Below are 17977 nucleotides of genomic sequence, written 5' to 3' on the forward strand. Positions count from 1 at the left end.
TCTTTAGTAAATGGTGGTGCAGAAATATCACACGATTCAACTGCTACTTCATGTGTGTGATGAGGTGGCAGTGAAGTGAATGGAAAGAGAATAACAATGAGAATAATACATGGAGGGAGGTAATTATATGAGAGGAGATGAGCTTATAGGTAACCAGTGGATCATGCCATATCATGCCATGTCCATGTAGGTCTTTAAAGGTAATAACCAACACTTTGTACTTTGCTGAATATGTTCAGCAAAGTAATTCTTTTAGTTATTTTTGACAAGCAATAATGTAAACAAATGATTTTGAAACTGTAACTATAATATAATGGGTCTTGGAACTACAATGGTAGGAAATTACTTTTTAAAAGCAACCTCCCAAACTGCTGCATGACTGTGTTGTAGTACCAATTGAATGAAGATGTAGTAGCTTGTATGTTTGCAACCATGTCATGGGAGAAGCATTAACAGGCCCCCATTTCCCCAGATTGTTAAACAACCTCCAGAAGAAATCCTGTCTAACCTCTTAGATGAGGCCAGCAGTAACTGGAACTCTTTCTGTGTGTTTAAAACAGGGGTGGAAACGGGCATGGATTGAGGACCAATTTTATGCTCCTAGAACCCACCTAGGCTAATATAGACTGCCAAAAATGCCCTCCAACTCCAAATAACAGCATCCAAAAGTGTAGGTCCATTTTAGTTTGGAAAAACAAGTAGGATATATACTGTATTTTCTGGCCTATAAGACTACTTTTTAACCCAGGAAAATCTTTTCAAAAGTCGGGGGTTGTCTTATACGCCAGGTGTCGTCTTATAGGGCAGACTGAAGAATCTGCGGTTGCTGCATATGGTGGGGGAGCTCAAAAACGGCCACAGGCACATCCCCGTTGTATGCGGCAATCATATGAAAGCAGCTACCGCTCTGATAGTCTTGGAGAAAGGGAGGGCTGGGCAGGCAGAGAGAGCTGACCAATCCAAGAAGGTTTTGTATACAACAAGGTTTCCTGCTAAGTACCTGCATGTCATAAGCATTTGAATTAAAATTACCATGTTGAAATCAAATCTGATTTTTTTTTTAATTTTTATTTGGTGTGCATTGGAAGAGGGGTAGTCTTATACGCCGGAAAATACGGTGTGTGTGTGTGTGTGTGTATGTATATATATATTATATATATACTTTTAAAAATGGCATTGCAGCCATTGACAAGTATAAGAAGAGCAATTCACCTTTGGGGCTGTACAGACAGCCCCGAAGGGGCGACATGTAGCCACCCATTTCAGCTAGATCGGGACCACAGCTACTGCATGCTGCAACCCTGATCCAGCCTCTGGACAGCACAAAAAGAAACCACAAAAAGCAGCTCCTTCTTGCGCCGTCCAAGGGGCCCCATAGCCATAGCGGCATGGGGTGTTATAATGCCATGTGCCATGTGGACTGGTGAGTGCCAAAATGGTGCCATGGGGCGGGTTAGGGTGCCCAGCATGTGAACGCTGTGCCCTAACTCTGCCCACAGGCTGGCACAAAATGCCAGTCTGTATAGGGCCTAAGGGACCAAAAAGATGGCAGTCCAGGGAGTCAGAAGGGGCATACACGTTTCCTGCATTTTGCAAACCAATGCTTGAAAATAATCTGTCTACATCATGGTCTGTCTGTATCTGACCATCCTTCTGTCCATCCATCCTCCAAATCCTAACCACAAGCTCACTATTAAGAAAAATAAAATTATATCCACATACATCAGCTTTGAATATGTGATTTTGAACAATTCAGTACAATATTTCCTTTGGTAGAAATTCAATCCGACAAACCCTAAGGGAGAATACATTTTATCCTCCCTCCATAACTGTCATCTTCCGGCCTACGAGGAAGTTAACCAGGCAGGCCCAACTCCACCAGGGCTAGCCTGAAGAAGAAGAGCCCTCCCTCCAGTCCATCTGCCTTGTTCCAGGCCTCAGAGGGAGAGAAGAATGCTGGACCTGATCCCCTCCCTCCCTCACCATTCCCTTCTCCTTTTGTGTCGTGTCTTTTTAGATTGTAAGCCTGAGGGAAGGGAACTGTGTATTATCCCCTCTGTTGTAAGCCACCCGGATTCCCAGTGATTGGGCGGCATATAAATAAATCCTATTATTATTATTATTATTACATTAAGAAATACTGCTTATATAGGTGACAGGGTAATAATACCTCTTAACAGGAATTGTGCTTTCTAATTTCCATTGTTATAACAAATGTGGAATTATTTTCAAGCAGAGATTTGCAAAATGCATGTTTCTGGCTGTCCCCTTTTGGAAACATGCTGCAGTTCTAGAGAGTCCTTTGGTCTAATCCAGCAGGACTGTTCTGATCATTATTCTGCAATTCTCTCACAGTAGAGTAATTTTACTTCAGAAACAATTTCTCAATAAGAGTTCCCACACTTGTTAGTCATCCTGACCTCAACATTTACTACATTCACCCAACTGAAACAATACAATACAGTATGAATCATTCAGCAGAAACTGTAGCCATGTCATCTAGAAAACCACTTTCTAAAACCACCCACTAATATCTGCAGTATGCCTTTCATTGCAAGAGGTGAGCTTGGCTGGCAGCAATGTGACTTTAAACTTTGGCATATAAACAACAACAACAACAACAACAATAATAATAATAATAATAATAAATTATTTATTTTATTTCCCCACCTCTCCCTGTGGATAGAGGTGGAGTTACAACTCATTAAAAAACATATAAATACAATCAATAAAATACAATAAATCCAATACAATACATCACATCAACAATAATAATGTCACATAAAAGCCAACTGGAATTCTTTGGAGGCATATGAATGGAAAGAAAGAAACTATATGTGTGCAGGCTCCAATAAACACACAGTTAGACCTTCTTCCTGTATGTTCTTTGAGTACCTGTATGCTGGTGTGTGCTGTTGGCCATCAAATCAGCTCTGTGTTATGGCAACCCTTGAATGAGAGAGTTCCACTTCCAAGGGCCATGGCTATCAAAAGCCTACTCATTGTCAAGGCAGTGACTTCCTTGACTGAAGCAATCTACCTGTAATATGATATTCTTCTTTTCCTAATGCACCTCACCTTTTCCACCATTATCCATTTTTTCCAATGGTCATGTCATCTCATGACATGTCCAAACTGCAATAGCCTCAGTATAGTCATTTTCACTTCTAGGGAAAATTCAGGCTTGATTTCCTCTAGGACCCACCCAGATATGCTGGTTTAGGGCAATAGAATTCAAACAGTAGGTAATGAATGGTGTCACAAGAACATATTTATGCCACCACAATATTACCACAATATTTAGATTATTTAACTTTATTTCTTCCAAAGGTTAAACTTGCTTACTTTAATGAGAAATATACTGTGTTATTCTGTTTTACTGTAAAAAGCATGGAAGAAGAAATTTCTAGCATAACACTTTGGACACAATCCTCAACATCAGATGCAAAATCAGTATTGGTTTGAACAGGCAATAAGAATTTTCTCAATTATCCAGAGGGAAGGGAATATGTGGCCTTCTAGAGTTGTTAGGCTTCAGTTCCTATCAGCCCCAGCCAACACAGACAATTGCTGAAGGTGGACTAACTTTATGCTGGCATTGTTGCTGTGTCCCTAGAATACAGGCAATTTGGATGTGGCATAACTTAACTCCTTTGTCAGCCTGAACCTTCTCCCTTTTTGGCTTTTCTGCCACTAAGGCCAGCAGATCAGTTCTGACACACAGTTCTGCTGGTGGAAGATCTCAAAGATCACTTGGCAGAGTACACTTGTTCCTAATAACCCCACAGCTGGTAAATCTTTGAGGCACATAGCTCAGTTGTGCAATCTCACAATTATTTCGGGTTCCTCTGTTTGTAAAGTATTCTGATTATGGTGCTAAAAGTTCTAAATTGTCCTTACAAATATGCACCTTTTCTGATATTTTCCTTATTTCCATAGTTAAAAATAACAACAGCAAACTTACCTCTGGAAGCAATCTTAATCCTAACTAGAGTAGACTTGTTGAATCAATAGTAACTTGGTAAATCAACACTTCTGTAAATTTGATTGATTTAATGGTCTACTCTAGTTGTGACTAACAATAAGATTCAAGCCAAGGTCTGCAAGGCTTACTTGTGCTTTTGTATTCTCAATTGTTTCAGCTTCATTTACTTCCTTTCCTATTGCACCCTGACCAGAAGTAAATTCCTCAACATGAGCCACCAACATAAAGAGTGCAAAAGGGTCAAGGATTGTTCTGGAATGGGGTTGTTATTAGTAGCTAGTGCAGCATAGTTCACCACAACAACCTCACCTCCATGATATCTTTATCTTTGACTACAGTAGAAAATTCAGCAGCTCTTTGCTATCAGTGCAAGACAGCATTGAAGTACACACTTTACTGCTTGTCATCCATTAAAATTGTACAGTGGACTGAATTCTCAAGGGTAGGAGAATTACTATTTTTAAAGCTGTTTTTTATTTATATTGGCCTACTTATTATAATTCGTTCAGCCTTAGGGTCGTCGTAAGTCGGAAATGACTTGAAGGCACACAACACACACACATCACCTGAGCAATTGAGCTTCTCGGCAACTGCATTTACAGGAAAGTGCCACAATGTCAAAGTGTTGTACACAGGGCCCCTGGGTGTTGCACTGGCACCTCGCCCAGCTTCCAGAACAAACTCTTTGCCCTTACCTTCAACATCTTCTGTGGCCTTGCTCCACATAATTGGCTCTCATATCCTGCTACATCTTTGCCCATGACCTCTGCTTCTCAAGATCCACCACCCCTTGTTCTTTGAAGGTCTCTGCTCCCTCAAATGACTCCCTTGCTGCCCTTTATGCATAGAATCACTGTCTCTTCTGTGAAGTTTTTGGCACAACTCCTGAGTCATAATTAGGGATGTTCACATCTATAAAGTCTGCATCCACAGGCCTCTTCCTTTCCCCACTTCCACATCCGATCTGTGCCCAACTCCATTGTTTGGGTCTTGGGTCTTTGTTTTATTTTTATTTATTTTTTTACAGCAAGATTTTTTTTACAGCAAGGTTGCAAGGTTGTTTTTTTTAAAAAAGACAAATTATCCTCAAAAGTACACATTTTTATGCACTCTGAAAATTGTATACCTTGCTTGCACACAGTCCCATTGACTAAAGTTTTAAGTAGTGTTTTGTGCATGGTTGCATTTCAGCAGCATCCCTAGCCATCCCACAGACATGACATTTTTGAGTAATAGTTCTGTGTCCAGATGGACACCTAGCACCATCTTTTGGACACCCAATGAAGACAAGCATGAAGCTTGTGGTTTCCATCTTTGTTTCAATAACGTTTGCAAGTTTCTGCAAATCAAAATAAAAAATACCCCCACACACATACACAATATATCTTTTGCAATTCCTGCTATGTTATGTTTTACAGCATTTTTTCTAAAACTTGATTAGAGTTTTATGAATTCTCTTGTTTTTAATTCAAGTATTTACTGGTAGTGGTCAGGGTAATAAAACCTGCTAGGATAATGACACATGTAAATATATTTGCAACTCAGTACTGACTTCCACCTTTTTAAAAAGGAGAACACTTCCAGCACAATCGGAATGTAAGGATTGTATGTAGTGAAGAAGCTTCCACTCAGAAATCTTTTGAATGGGAAAATGAACACACTTCCCCGACTGTTTCTTTAAAAGTGCCCTGCTTATAGAGGATCGGATTCTGGAGTTACTTTTTAAAAAATGTATACTGTCTGCAGCCAGTCAAGTGTCCATACCAAAAGTCCACTCTCTAACTGAACTGAACATACTAGCATTCTATTAGCGACACATGCAGGCACAAGTGTATTTTTTTGGTCTTTATAGAGTTGGTGTTTTCTTCCACTCTCTGCAACAACCATATCCCTGTGAAGACTCGTGGCTTTGATGAAATAGCCCCCCCGAATGGCCATTCTGTGGTTGAAGGAGAGTATAGTGGACCAAAGCAGCTTCTGGCTATGTCCTGACAGTCAGATGCAGACCAATGACACCTTTGAGACTTCTAGGGGACCCCAGGAGATCTTGGCAGAAGATCTCCTTGGTCTGCATCTGGGAGGAGCTATACAGTCAGCCCTCCATATCCACAGGGTTTTTTTTTAATCTATGGATTCAAGCATCCATGATTTAAAAATATTTTTAAAATATATAAATTCCCAAAAGCCTGCATGTGTCACTAATAGAATGCTAGTGTGTTCAGTTCAGTTATACTAACTTAGTTTGAGGTTGAGATTTTGCCATTTTATATAAGGGACAGCATTTTACTATGCTATTGCATTTAATGGGACTTGAGCATCTATGGATTTTGGCATCCACAGCAGGTCCTGGAACCAAACTCCAGCAGATACTAAGGACTCACTTGTACTGGAGTTATGCAGGCAGAATTCTTACACTACACTCAGTACTGTACAACTGTAGCTATTATTTCCTTGTGTGTTTGCCATCCTCTGCCCCTACTTTCCGTCATAATATCAAAATTTAATTGGAGCCTCTTTGAAAACAGGGAATATCTTGTTATTGTTAGTCCCTCACCATGATTTGCTTGCTCTTGCCTAGGATTTTAAATGGACTTTAAAGTTTATTTCCTGGACTGAATCTGCCAGTACCCACATTGCCAGAAGAAAGAGGAGCCCACCTGCATGAATACTCCTCCATACCATATCAACGAGGATAACAACCACAGCATCTTGACCAAATGCAATACAGTGAGTAATATTGTAAAAAAAAAATCTTTCTCCAGAATGGTTTTTATACCTTTGCCTGATGAAGAAGCCAGTAGAGCTTCGAAAGCTTGCAACATGTATAGTGTGCATAAAGCAGTTTCAGACTGCTTTAACTGTCCAAGCACGTTATACATATTGCACTTTATACATGTTTCAAGCTTTCAAAGCTCCACTGGCTTCTTCATCAGACCCAATAAAAATATCACTGTTTTGTGGATTTTAGATGATATTTTACTTGCCTAGGATGCCACTTTTGATGCTGGAACATATGCTTTCACCTGAAATGCACTAACTAATGCTGTAGATAGAACTGCATTGCAAATTTCTAAGACTACTGAAACATACCATACACTTAAATGCACCAATTTTTCGCAAAGGAAAACCAAGCCAAGGAACACCATAGTGTGGTAAAGATGGCAAAAGTTATGAATGAGGAAGAAGACACAAGCTAGGAGAGACTGCAGCAATTTCCATTTGCCGGAGCCTACTAGGAAGCATAAGTTATACCCTCTAAGTTAACTGAGTGCAAGCTACTTATGCAGTTTGAACTGAATGTGCATCAGCTGATATAAGCCAAGGAATAAAGCTGGGATGGGGGAGACTGGAACATTTTAAATGCAGCTGAAAAAGTGGGAAGACAGAGGATTAATTGGGACTATTACTGAAAAACTGGGCAGCGGGGGGTATGTTGTATGAGTGACACAGGAAAAAATGTTTAGACTTCCAAAAATGTTTCAAGGATGAAGTGTTTCAAGTAAAACCTAATGAAACTGCAAGATTAAAGATTAATTGACACTAAATGGAGAATCTGAAAATATTATATATATATATATATATATATATATATATATATATATATATATATATATGGGCGCAATACAAAGTGTTCGTCATTACCTATAAAGCCCTATATGGCTTGGGCCCGAGTTACTTGAAGGAATGCCTCTCCCTACATAATCCGCCCCGCACTCTCAGAACAACGGGGAAATATTTACTCGAACACCCCACAGTGAGATTGACATCAACTCACCAGAGAGCCTACACGGCAACAGCTCCATCCTATTGGAATGCACTCCCGGAAGAGATCAGACTCAGTCCCACATTGGAAGCCTTTAAAAAGGCACTGAAAACCCAGCTTTTTCAGTTAGCATATCCTTCCAACTCTATCTAGAGATATAATACCCCAAGAAGATCAGAATGCCTAGCCAAAACTGATAGCGTGACTGTTTGATATATTGTTTTTAAGGTTTTTAACTTGTATGAAATTTTGATGTATTGTACTCCATTGTATTGTAATATGTTATAGCTATGATATGTGAACCACTTTGATCTGGAGGAAAGGCGGTATACAAATAAAAGTTTTATTATTGTTATTGTTATTATTATTATTATTATTATTATTATTATTATTATTATTATTATTATATTAATATATTGTTGGGGAGGAGTCCTATAAAATTATTAAGAACTTGAGAATTGCATCCTGAAATCCATTTCAGTTGAAGTAATCTACTTGAATTATTTAAAATGTTGGTTGTTGTACAGGTTCCCTCTGCAAAATCTGTCACTTTCACATGCATCCATGCTCAGGGCATTGTTGTTAATATTGTGCAACCTGTAGAAAACCAGCTGAAACTATAAATCTGCTCAAATGTCTCCATAGAGTCTGGATCCAAGAAAGGAAATTTAAGACAAAGTATTCAGGTTCTCATGAAAACAGTGGGTAACGCTTAGAAATTACCTTACAAATTGACAACAATCTGCATGTTGTAAGACATTGCTTTTAAATACATCATCCAACATGACAGCAGAACCAAATCAGCCACTAAGTATATATTCAGTAAATGTGTCATAGTGGTTTCAGCAATGAACTACAACTCTGGAGACCAGGGTTCAATTCCCACCTCAGCCATGAAACCCACTGGGTAACCTTGGGCAAATCACAATCTCTCACCTTTAGGAAAAGGGAGAGGCAAACCTCCTCTGAACAAAATCTTACCAAGAAAACCCCATGACAGGTTCACCTTAGAGTTGCCATAAGTCAGAAATGACATGAAAGCACACAACAACAACAAATATACTCAGCAAGGCCCCACAACCAATTGTATTAAGTCTATATAAAAGATCCGTACCAGCAGTCTTCCCCAGTTTGCAATGCCTGGATTGGATCTGAACTAGATGCATCTAACATTCCAGCATCCAGATGTTATTAGATGAGTGTGGGCATACACTGGAGAATAGCTGCACATTTGAAAAATATGAATATAAAAACATGTACATCTCATACTGAAAAACACAACATGTTCCTGTATATACTCAACTATAAGTCAACTTGATGTATAAATTGAGGGCAAGTTTTGGGGCCAAAATTATGGATTTTGATATGCCCCATGGATAAGTCAAGGGTAAAACTTAGGGCCATGTAAGAAAGGATCTTAAAGGATAAAGCAAAAGAAAGCAATGTCAAAAAACTTAAAAAATTTCAGAAGGCATAACTATTTGTACTCATCCTAAAAGCTGGATAGATGAGAGAACAGAAGAAGGTCAGTGCTTCCAGAACAGATTATACTTTGCCTTTCACCAGTGCATGGTTCCTTCTTTGAAATAAGAGTTAAAGTACAGTACAGTGGACCCTTGTTATACGCTGGGATTTGGTTGCAAGATCCCCATTGGATAACAAAATCCGTGGATGCTCAAGTCTCATTAAATATAATGACATAGCAAAATGGTGTGACTTATAAAAAATAGAAAATCAAGGTTTGATATTTGAAATTTATACTCTTTTTGAACATTTTCAAACTGTGGATGCTTGAATCCGTGTATAAGAAATCTGTGTACTAACACTGACCCATGGATAAGATGACTTCTGTTTTTGGGGTCAATTTTTTGACTAAAATTTCTAGACTTATACATGAGTATATACAGTTATCCTGGAAAATGCATATAAGATTTACATACAACTTGAAAAATACACCTACACTAAAGAGATGGATTTAGGCCCATAAAAAAAGCAATGGAGAGAAGGAGGCATGAACTGGATTTGGCAGTGGGGAAAAGACATGTTTGAGGATGGATGGTAGATGCTGATACTTGATGTGTTGCCATAGGAAATGTGAAAAATGTAAGTCCCTAGACAAAGTACTCTCCCAGTGGTTTCAGTAGAAAAGATTTATTGCACCTTACTTGCTTAACTCTCCTACTTGAATTACCACCGTGTTTGTTGTTGGCTGGATTGTACCCATAATATGTGAATGTATCTATCTAATTACAACTGGAGATGCTGCCTTCCTCACAAACAATAATCCCAGATAAGGCTAACAGTAGACTTGGCTGGTGCCTATCTTATCCACTTAATTTACTCTTGGGTTTCAGAAGAAATGCAACTTGAACTAATTTGTCTCTGAGTTTCTTCTGTAGATTCCAGCTCTCTTGGTTTTGTCAGTCAGAAACATGGAGACTCCCCTTGATTTAATTGCTCAATAACCATTTCAAGCACAATAAACTGCCCCACTTCTGTGATACACATAAGTCCAATGAATGCATACATGAAATTTGATTAAGCGTTTTTGCAATGGTGACTTACATGTGTTTTTGCCTGCTCTGAAACACTTCTAATATAAACACCTCTAAACATAAACCTTACATTGTGGTTATGGTAGGTGTGGCAGATGCACCCATGAGAACACATCTTGGAGAGTGAACTGTGCAGACTTGTTTCTCAAGGGGCCCCTCTCACCTCCCTGGGACCCATCAATAAGGGGGACCAGACATCCTCCTTTTACCGGACATATCCTCCATTTCAAACTTCTGTCTAGGAAGAATTGTCAAAATATCCTCCATTTGGGGATTTGCCATGGCTTTCCTCTGAGGCTGAGAGAGTGTGACTTGCCCAAGGTCACCCAGTGGGTTTACATGGACGAGCTAGGATTCTAACCCTGGTTCCTAGAGTCATAGTCCAACACTCAAACCACTGCACCACGCTGGCTCTCACAATGCAATACACACAATACAATACAATACAATACAATACTTAGTTATTTCAAAAGAGGGCCACATCCTTCTAATCCTGTTCAACACACCAGGGTGAAGGCACAACAAATTGCAATTCCTAGAATTCCATAGCCTTGACCGAAGGCAGTTATCAAATCAGATTATTTCTACAGTGTGGATAAAGGCTTAGACAATGAGGAGTCTCCTTTTAAGGGAACAACAACAACAACAACAACAACAACAACAACACATTTGATTCTCCCATCTCCCAGCTGGGTCTTGTCATTTATTTATAACTTTTTTTTTTCAATATTGAATTATTCCTTTTTTTTCCTACCCAGAAAGAAACTCTTCTTACGAGCCGACAGTGGACATCTCACAAAGCAGATCCTAAAACACTAGGGACATACTGGAAACCCGCTGGGTGACTTTGAGCAAGTTACACTCTCTCAGCCTCAGAGGATGGCCAGGGCAAAAAAGAAAAAAAGGGAAGACTCTGAAGAAACTTGCCAAGAAAATCCTGTGGTTGGTTCACTGCCTTAGGGTCACCCTAAGTAGGAAAACAACTAGAAGGTGCACAACGACAACATACTACAGTGAGTCCTTGGTATCCGCTGGGGTTTACTTCCAGAACTCCCCTCTCCCCCCCTCCCCCCTGTGAATACTAAAATCTGTGGATGCTCAAGTCCCATTAAGTACAAGGGATAGTAAAATTGTGTCCCTTATATAAAATGTCAAAATCAAGGTTTTGCTTTTTGGAATAAAATCCATATGCAAAGGGATCTTGTAGCACCTTTGAAACTCATTGGGACAAAAAAGAATCTACTTCCCCTTCCCTTCGGAATCGCTTTGGATTGGCGCTCCAATTTTCATGTGTGATAAACTCCCTAGACTTGAGCCTACTTTAGTTAAGGCTTCCATGGAATTCTGAAGGCTTCCTGCTCCTCATCCTTGAAGCCCCCTTCCCAGATGAAATAGAGGGCTGAGACCTTTACATCTGGGGGATTCTGGGAGATGTAAACCAAAAATGTATCTTTTTTTAAATTTCATTTTTATGCCACCTTTCTCCCAGAAAGGGACCCAAGGTGGCTGATGAAAAAAAAATTACAGAAAAGAAATTCCCACCTGAAAACCTGCCTGTCTGCCCTCTTTCCTCAGTGAGGTAGGCACAGCTGCATCTGCATTGCAGCAATAATCCAGTTTGACCCCACTTTAACGGTCAATGTGATGGAATTCAGGGAGCTGTCTCAGCTCTCCTCAGAAGCCCAAGGCAGGAGTAGGACATCCCAGAAAAATGAAGGGCATTCCATAAAAACACCAGCATAACTATAAATTCATTTCATGCCATTTATTTACAGCTGTGGTTCCCAAACTTTGGCCCTCCAGATAATTTGAACTTCCTGGAATGCCTGACTGTTGCCCACAAATGCTCAAAGGCTTCAGGGATTTGAAATCCAAAATACCTGGAGGGACCAAAGTTTGGGAACCACTGATTTACAGCTACATTACATATGAGAGCCAGCCTGGCATCGTGGTTTGAATGTGGGACTATGATTCTGGAGACTAAGATTCAAATCCCAGCTCATCATGAAACCCACTGGGTGATCTTGGGAGAGTCACACTCTCTCAGCCTCATGGGAAGGCAAAGACAAACCTTCTCCAGACAAATCTTGCCAAGAAGACCCCAGGATAGGTTCATCTTAGGGTCCCCATAAGTCAGAAACAACTTGAAGGCACACAACAACAAATATTTCAGTACAGTATGTTTTCTTGAAGGGAACAAGCAAATGTGGTGTTACTCCATGGGCTTCTTGGTCCTCTCCAAATGGAGGACATTTGAGGATTTGGTGTGACCAACTTCTTTCTGTCAGATGCATCTGAGCTGAGGAAGTAGGTTCAAGTCTACCAAAACTCCTGCGACCAACTTCTTTCTTTCAGTGAGTCTCAAAAGTGATCCCTCTTTATACCATGTTTGCTCTTCCCCCTCAAGAAATCATATACAGAAGTTGGCTTAAGTCTAGGAAAGCTCCTGAGACCAACTTCTTTCCTTTCACTGGCTCTCAAAAGTGCAAAAAGATCCCTTTCCATACCATGGTTGCTCTTCTACAAATCATACAGAATATGTAACCTGATGAAATAGACTCAAATCTAGGAAAGCTCATGTTGACAACTTCTTCCTTTCAGTGAGTTTCAAAGGGGCTACAAGATCCCTTTCCATACTATGTTTGCTCTTCCCTCTCAAGAAATCATACACACAAGTTGCCTTAAGTCTAGGAAAGCCCCTGCAACCAATTACAAGATCCCTTTCCATACTATGTTTGGTATTTGTTTATTATTTATTTATTTACGGTATTTATACCCCGCCCTTCAGCCCTCAGAGCGGCTCTTCCCCTGCAAGAAACCATACAGAATATGTAATCTGATGAAATCGGCTCAAATCTAGGAAAGCTCCTGCTACCAACTTCTTCCTTTCAGTTGGTCTCAAAAGTGCTCCAAAAAGATCCCTTTAAATACCATGTTTGTTCTTCCCCCTCAAGAAATCATACACAGAAGGTGGCTTAAATATGTACCCTGAGGAAATAGCCTCAAATCTAGGAAAACTCATGCTGCCAACTTCTTTTTTTCAGTGCGTCTCAAAGGTGCTCCAAGATCCCATTCCAGATCCCTTTTCCAGACCAACCCAACAACTGTGGGGTGACTCCAGGGGCTTCTTGGTCCTGCTCCAAACACAGAGAGGGCATTTTGGGGTATCTCTCCTGGAGAAGGAGGTTGGAATGGAGGACACACCCTGGAAAAGGAGGACGGGTGGCTGGTCATTTCTAACGGAGTGCCAAGGAGCAGGGGGTTTGCAGGGGTTTTCTTTTCATCTATTGCATGTTTGCATGTTGGCATGTTTGCTGTTCTCTCTCAAGAAATCATACAGAATATGTAACCTGAGGAAGTAGGTTTAAGTCTAGGGAAGCTCCTATGACCAACTTCTTTCTTTCAGTGAGTCTCAAAGGTGCTACAAGATCCCTTTCCATACCATGCTTGCATTTGTTCCTTTCAAGAAATCATACACAACAGGTAATCTGAGCAAGGAGGTTCAAGTCTCCAAAAGCTCAGACTACCAACTTCTTTCAGTGCGTCTCAATGGGGCTACAAGATCCCTTTCCATACCAGGTTTGCTCTTCTTCCCCTTCAAGAAAGTGTACAGAATAAATGTAATCTGAGGAAGCAGGTTTAAGTCTAAACTCCTGCGACCAACGTCTTTCTCTCAGAGGTCCTACAAGATCCCTCTCCATATCTCCCCCTTCCAAGAAACCATACAGGTCCGAGGAAACAGGCTGAAGTCCTGCCGCCAATCTACGTCTCAAAAAAGGTGCTACAAGATCCCTTTCATCCAGACCAGGGAGGGCTTTTGGGGGGATTCCTTCCGGAGGAGAAGGAGCTTGGAATGGAGGACGGAGGGCTGAGCATCCCTAACCGAGGGCCAAGGAGCGACGGAGGAGCCCGGCCAAGGGACGGTGGGTTGGCAACCAGGATCCCTTACCTGCCACGAGGAGCCAAAAGCCCAGCAGTCCGGCCAGGATGGGGCCCAACATGCCTCCTGGAGGGAAAAAGAAGGGACCGCGAAAGAAGAAGATGAAGAAGAAGAAGAAGAAGAAGAGGGTGGAGGAGGTCTTGTCCAAGAATTGCCTTCTTCTCTCCTTCTCCTTGCCTGCTTCTGGTCCTCTCTGGTGGGCTGCGGATGCGAATCCTGCGGCCCTGGCAGTATCCCAAAAAAGACGTCCAGCTCCACCAGGATCGGCCCCTTTATAACCTCCCCACCAGCCCACGGCCTCCTTCCCTTCACGCCTCTCTCTCTCTCTTTTTCGGACCCCACCCGGCAGAAACACGTCACTCCTTCTGCACCCGCTCCTTCTTCTTTTGTCGTTTTGGCTGCTTCCACACTGGAGGAATAACCCGGTTTGGCCCCGCTTTAACTCTTTTTCTGGTTGAAGGCTATGGAATTCTGGGAGCTCCTCTCTGGGCCCACAACAAACTCCAACTCCCAGAATTCCATAGCCTTCAGCCAGACAAAGAGTTAAAGCGGGGCCAAACCGGGTTATTCCTCCAGTGTGGAAGCAGCACTGGTGGGGCGGGAGACCTAGGAGCAGGGCGAGGTTGGTTGGGCTGCTGCTGCTGGTTTACATTTCTAGGAAAGTGATTTTCATATACATACATACATACATACACACACACACACACACACACATATATACACACACAGTGTGTGTGTGTGTGTGTGTGTGTGTGTGTGTGTATGAAAATCACACTCCTGGAAATGTAAATCTAGGACCAGGACCAGGCCATATATAACTACACACACACACACACACACACACGCGCGCGCGCGCGTAATGTGTCTATCTATCTATATTGTGATATATATATATATATGAAAAATATATTCTCCAACCGGACTTGTTTATCTCGGATTGGCCTTTTTAGTCATCAACGCGCTTGTAGAAAGCGCTGGATGAGTCCTTCCTGTCTTCGTTCGCGAAGTAAAGCCAGAGAGAGATTGTGTGTGTGTGTGTGTGTGTGCATATATATATGTATGTATGTATGTATGTATGTCCTGGTGCTCTTTGGGGATTAAGAGGACATCTGGTCAATGATGTGAACCTGGCAAAGAAAGGATGGCGAGTGGGGCTGAGATACGGCCTTATCATCACTTTCTTCCCTTTCTCCCCCCTTTTCTCTCCGGCTGCATCTACTGCGAGACCGCCTCCCTTCCAGGGAACTGGAGAGCAACGCCTCCCTTTGGTTTCTCAAGAGGAGCGCAAAGTTCCGCAGATCCCAAAGCGAAGGGAGGAGAACCCAAGGCGGAGCAAGCAAGCACGACACGCGGTTGCAACACGGGTTCAAGCCACCCAGGAGGGGCCACAGGGAAGGACACGACACCTCTCCTTCCCCAGGGCAAGGGATCCATATCTTGCACCTCAGGAATGAGATAAGCCATCCCCTGGCTGTCATGTCCAAAGGCCAAAGAAATCAGCCAGCTCCAGTCACCACCATCATCATCATCTGATTAGTAACTGTTTGACCAGCCAAATCCAAAGGGTGATCAGCAATGGCTCCTTTTCATCCTGGAGAGAAGTGACCAGTGGTGTCCCACCTCGGGCCAGTGCTATTCAACATCTTTATCAATGACTTGGATGACAGAATTGGGGGCATTCTCGTCAAATTTGCAGATGACACCAAACTAGGAGTAGCTAATACCCCAGAAGACAGGACCAAGATTCAAAATGACCTTGACAGATTAGAAAGCTGGGTCAAATTTCAACACAGAGAAATGTAAGGTACTGCACTTAGTACAGAAAAATGTAATGCATAGATATAGGATGAGGGTCACTTGGAAACTAGGTGTGAAAGGGATCTAGGAGTAGATCACAAGCTGAACATGAGTGAACAGTGTGATGCGGCAGCTAAAAACGCCAATGCAATTCTAGGCTGGATCAATAGAAGTATAGTGTCTAGATCAAGGGAAGTAATAGTAACACTCTATTCTGCTTTGGTCAGGTCCCACCTGGAATATTGTGTCCAGTTTTGGGCACCACAATTCAAAAAGGATGTTGAAAAACTGGAGCGTGTCCAAAGGAGGGCGACTAAAATGGTGAAGGGTCTGGAAACCTTGCCCTATGAGGAACGACTTAGGGAGCTGGGGATGTTTAGCCTGGAGAAAAGAAGGTTAAGAGGTGATAAGATCTGTTTAAATATTTGAAGGGATGTCATATTGAGGAGGGAGCAAGATTGTTTTCTGCTCTAGCAAACACTGGGATACAGAGCAAGGGATTTAACCTACAGGGGAAAAAAAATTCACCTCAACATTAGGAGGAACCTCCTGACAATAAGGGCTGTTTGACAGTGGAACACACTCCCTCGGACTGTGGTGGAGTCTCCTTCCTTGTAGGTCTTTAAATAGAGGCTGGATATCCATCTGTCAGGGATGCTTTGATTGTGATTTCCTGCATGGCAGAGGGTTGGGCTGGATGGTCTTTGGAGTTTCTTCCAGCTCTATGATTCTATGATTCTATAATCGATCTCCTGGCTGGCATGTCCAAAGGCCAAAAAATCAGCCAGGTCCAATCATCATCATCATCATCATCATCATCATCATCATCATCATCATCAGTATCTTGCCTTCACACATACACACCCAAATTGAGACTCATGGGCTCCATTCACACTGCAGCAGTAATCCGGTTTAACACCACTGTAACTGCCATGGCTCAATGCTATGAAAGTCTGGGAAGCATAATTTGTTGTTCATGCTATAAACTCTATAATTTAAATGTTGGATTTTAGATGTGGATTGTTTTAATATGTGTACATTTTATTTGTCCTTTTAAACAGATATATATATATTTTTACAAGTGTTTTAACTGATCTTGTTTGTTTGTTAATTGTTGTTGGTCTCCTGCCTTGATCCATGGGGAGAGGTGGTGGGTAAGAAATAATAATAATAATAATAATAATAATAACAACAACAATAGCATAAAGTAATAACCACAGCATGGAGAAATACCTTAGCTTGCCTCCATGTAGGCTAGTTTCTATTATTAACATGAATATAGGTAGGTAGGTAGACAGACAGATAAATACTAGTTGTCTGAGTCTGTGTTTGTAACAACCATAAATAAAAGGAGTGGACTTTCAGAGCAGAGTTCTGGTGCAACAACAAACTACAGTTCCCAGAATTCCATAGCATTGAGCCATGGCAGTTAATGTGGTGTCAAACCAGATTATTTCTGCACTGTGGATGCAGGCAATGTGGCTCACAAATTAAAACAAATTCCACAATTAAAAAAAGAGAGAGAGATCAACATGAAAATAGAATGAAATTTACTAATGACACTAAAAACAATGTAAAGCATACAGTTAAAAAAATTAATAATATGCTTCAAAGTGTGATGGGGAGGACTTCTTGGAAAGCAGAGGTAGCCACATTGCAAAACGCACTGGTAGCCCCTTGGAACAGCTGATTTGGTGTGAAGTGTGGGCAGACCATTCTTTATGCATTCCCACCATGTGTCATCATGTGAACTAAGGACAGAATGATTCCATTCTCAGGAACACTTCCTGTGCCTTTTGCATTCATCTGAATGGGTCTTGCATAGAGGAACTTCCTGGCTTGTTCCCTTGAGGCTTTCACATCAAATTGGGTGTTTGGCCAACAGGAATTCAGGAAGGCATCTCAGGGCTTCGGTGACCTTCCACCTTCTTTGCAGA

The 17977-nt window shown here is 41.4% G+C and overlaps 1 protein-coding gene across 3 annotated transcripts in view; it reads right to left on the minus strand.

Moving 5' to 3' along the window:
- Positions 1-14511, minus strand: part of FLT1 (fms related receptor tyrosine kinase 1) — a 202424-nt gene extending 187913 nt beyond the window's left edge. For 2 of the 3 annotated variants that reach the window (XM_042457573.1, XM_042457575.1), the window contains exon 1: positions 14253-14511. In XM_042457573.1, the coding sequence (XP_042313507.1) occupies positions 14253-14304 (52 nt within the window). In that variant the 5' untranslated portion in view covers positions 14305-14511. Of the gene's footprint in view, positions 1-8862; positions 8925-14252 lie in introns of those variants that run through there. The other variant, XM_042457574.1, reaches the window with a different exon arrangement.
- Positions 14512-17977: the final 3466 nt, after the last annotated feature.

The sequence above is a fragment of the Sceloporus undulatus genome, chromosome 3 (genome assembly GCF_019175285.1).
Source record: "Sceloporus undulatus isolate JIND9_A2432 ecotype Alabama chromosome 3, SceUnd_v1.1, whole genome shotgun sequence".
Taxonomy (NCBI): Eukaryota; Metazoa; Chordata; class Lepidosauria; order Squamata; family Phrynosomatidae; genus Sceloporus; species Sceloporus undulatus.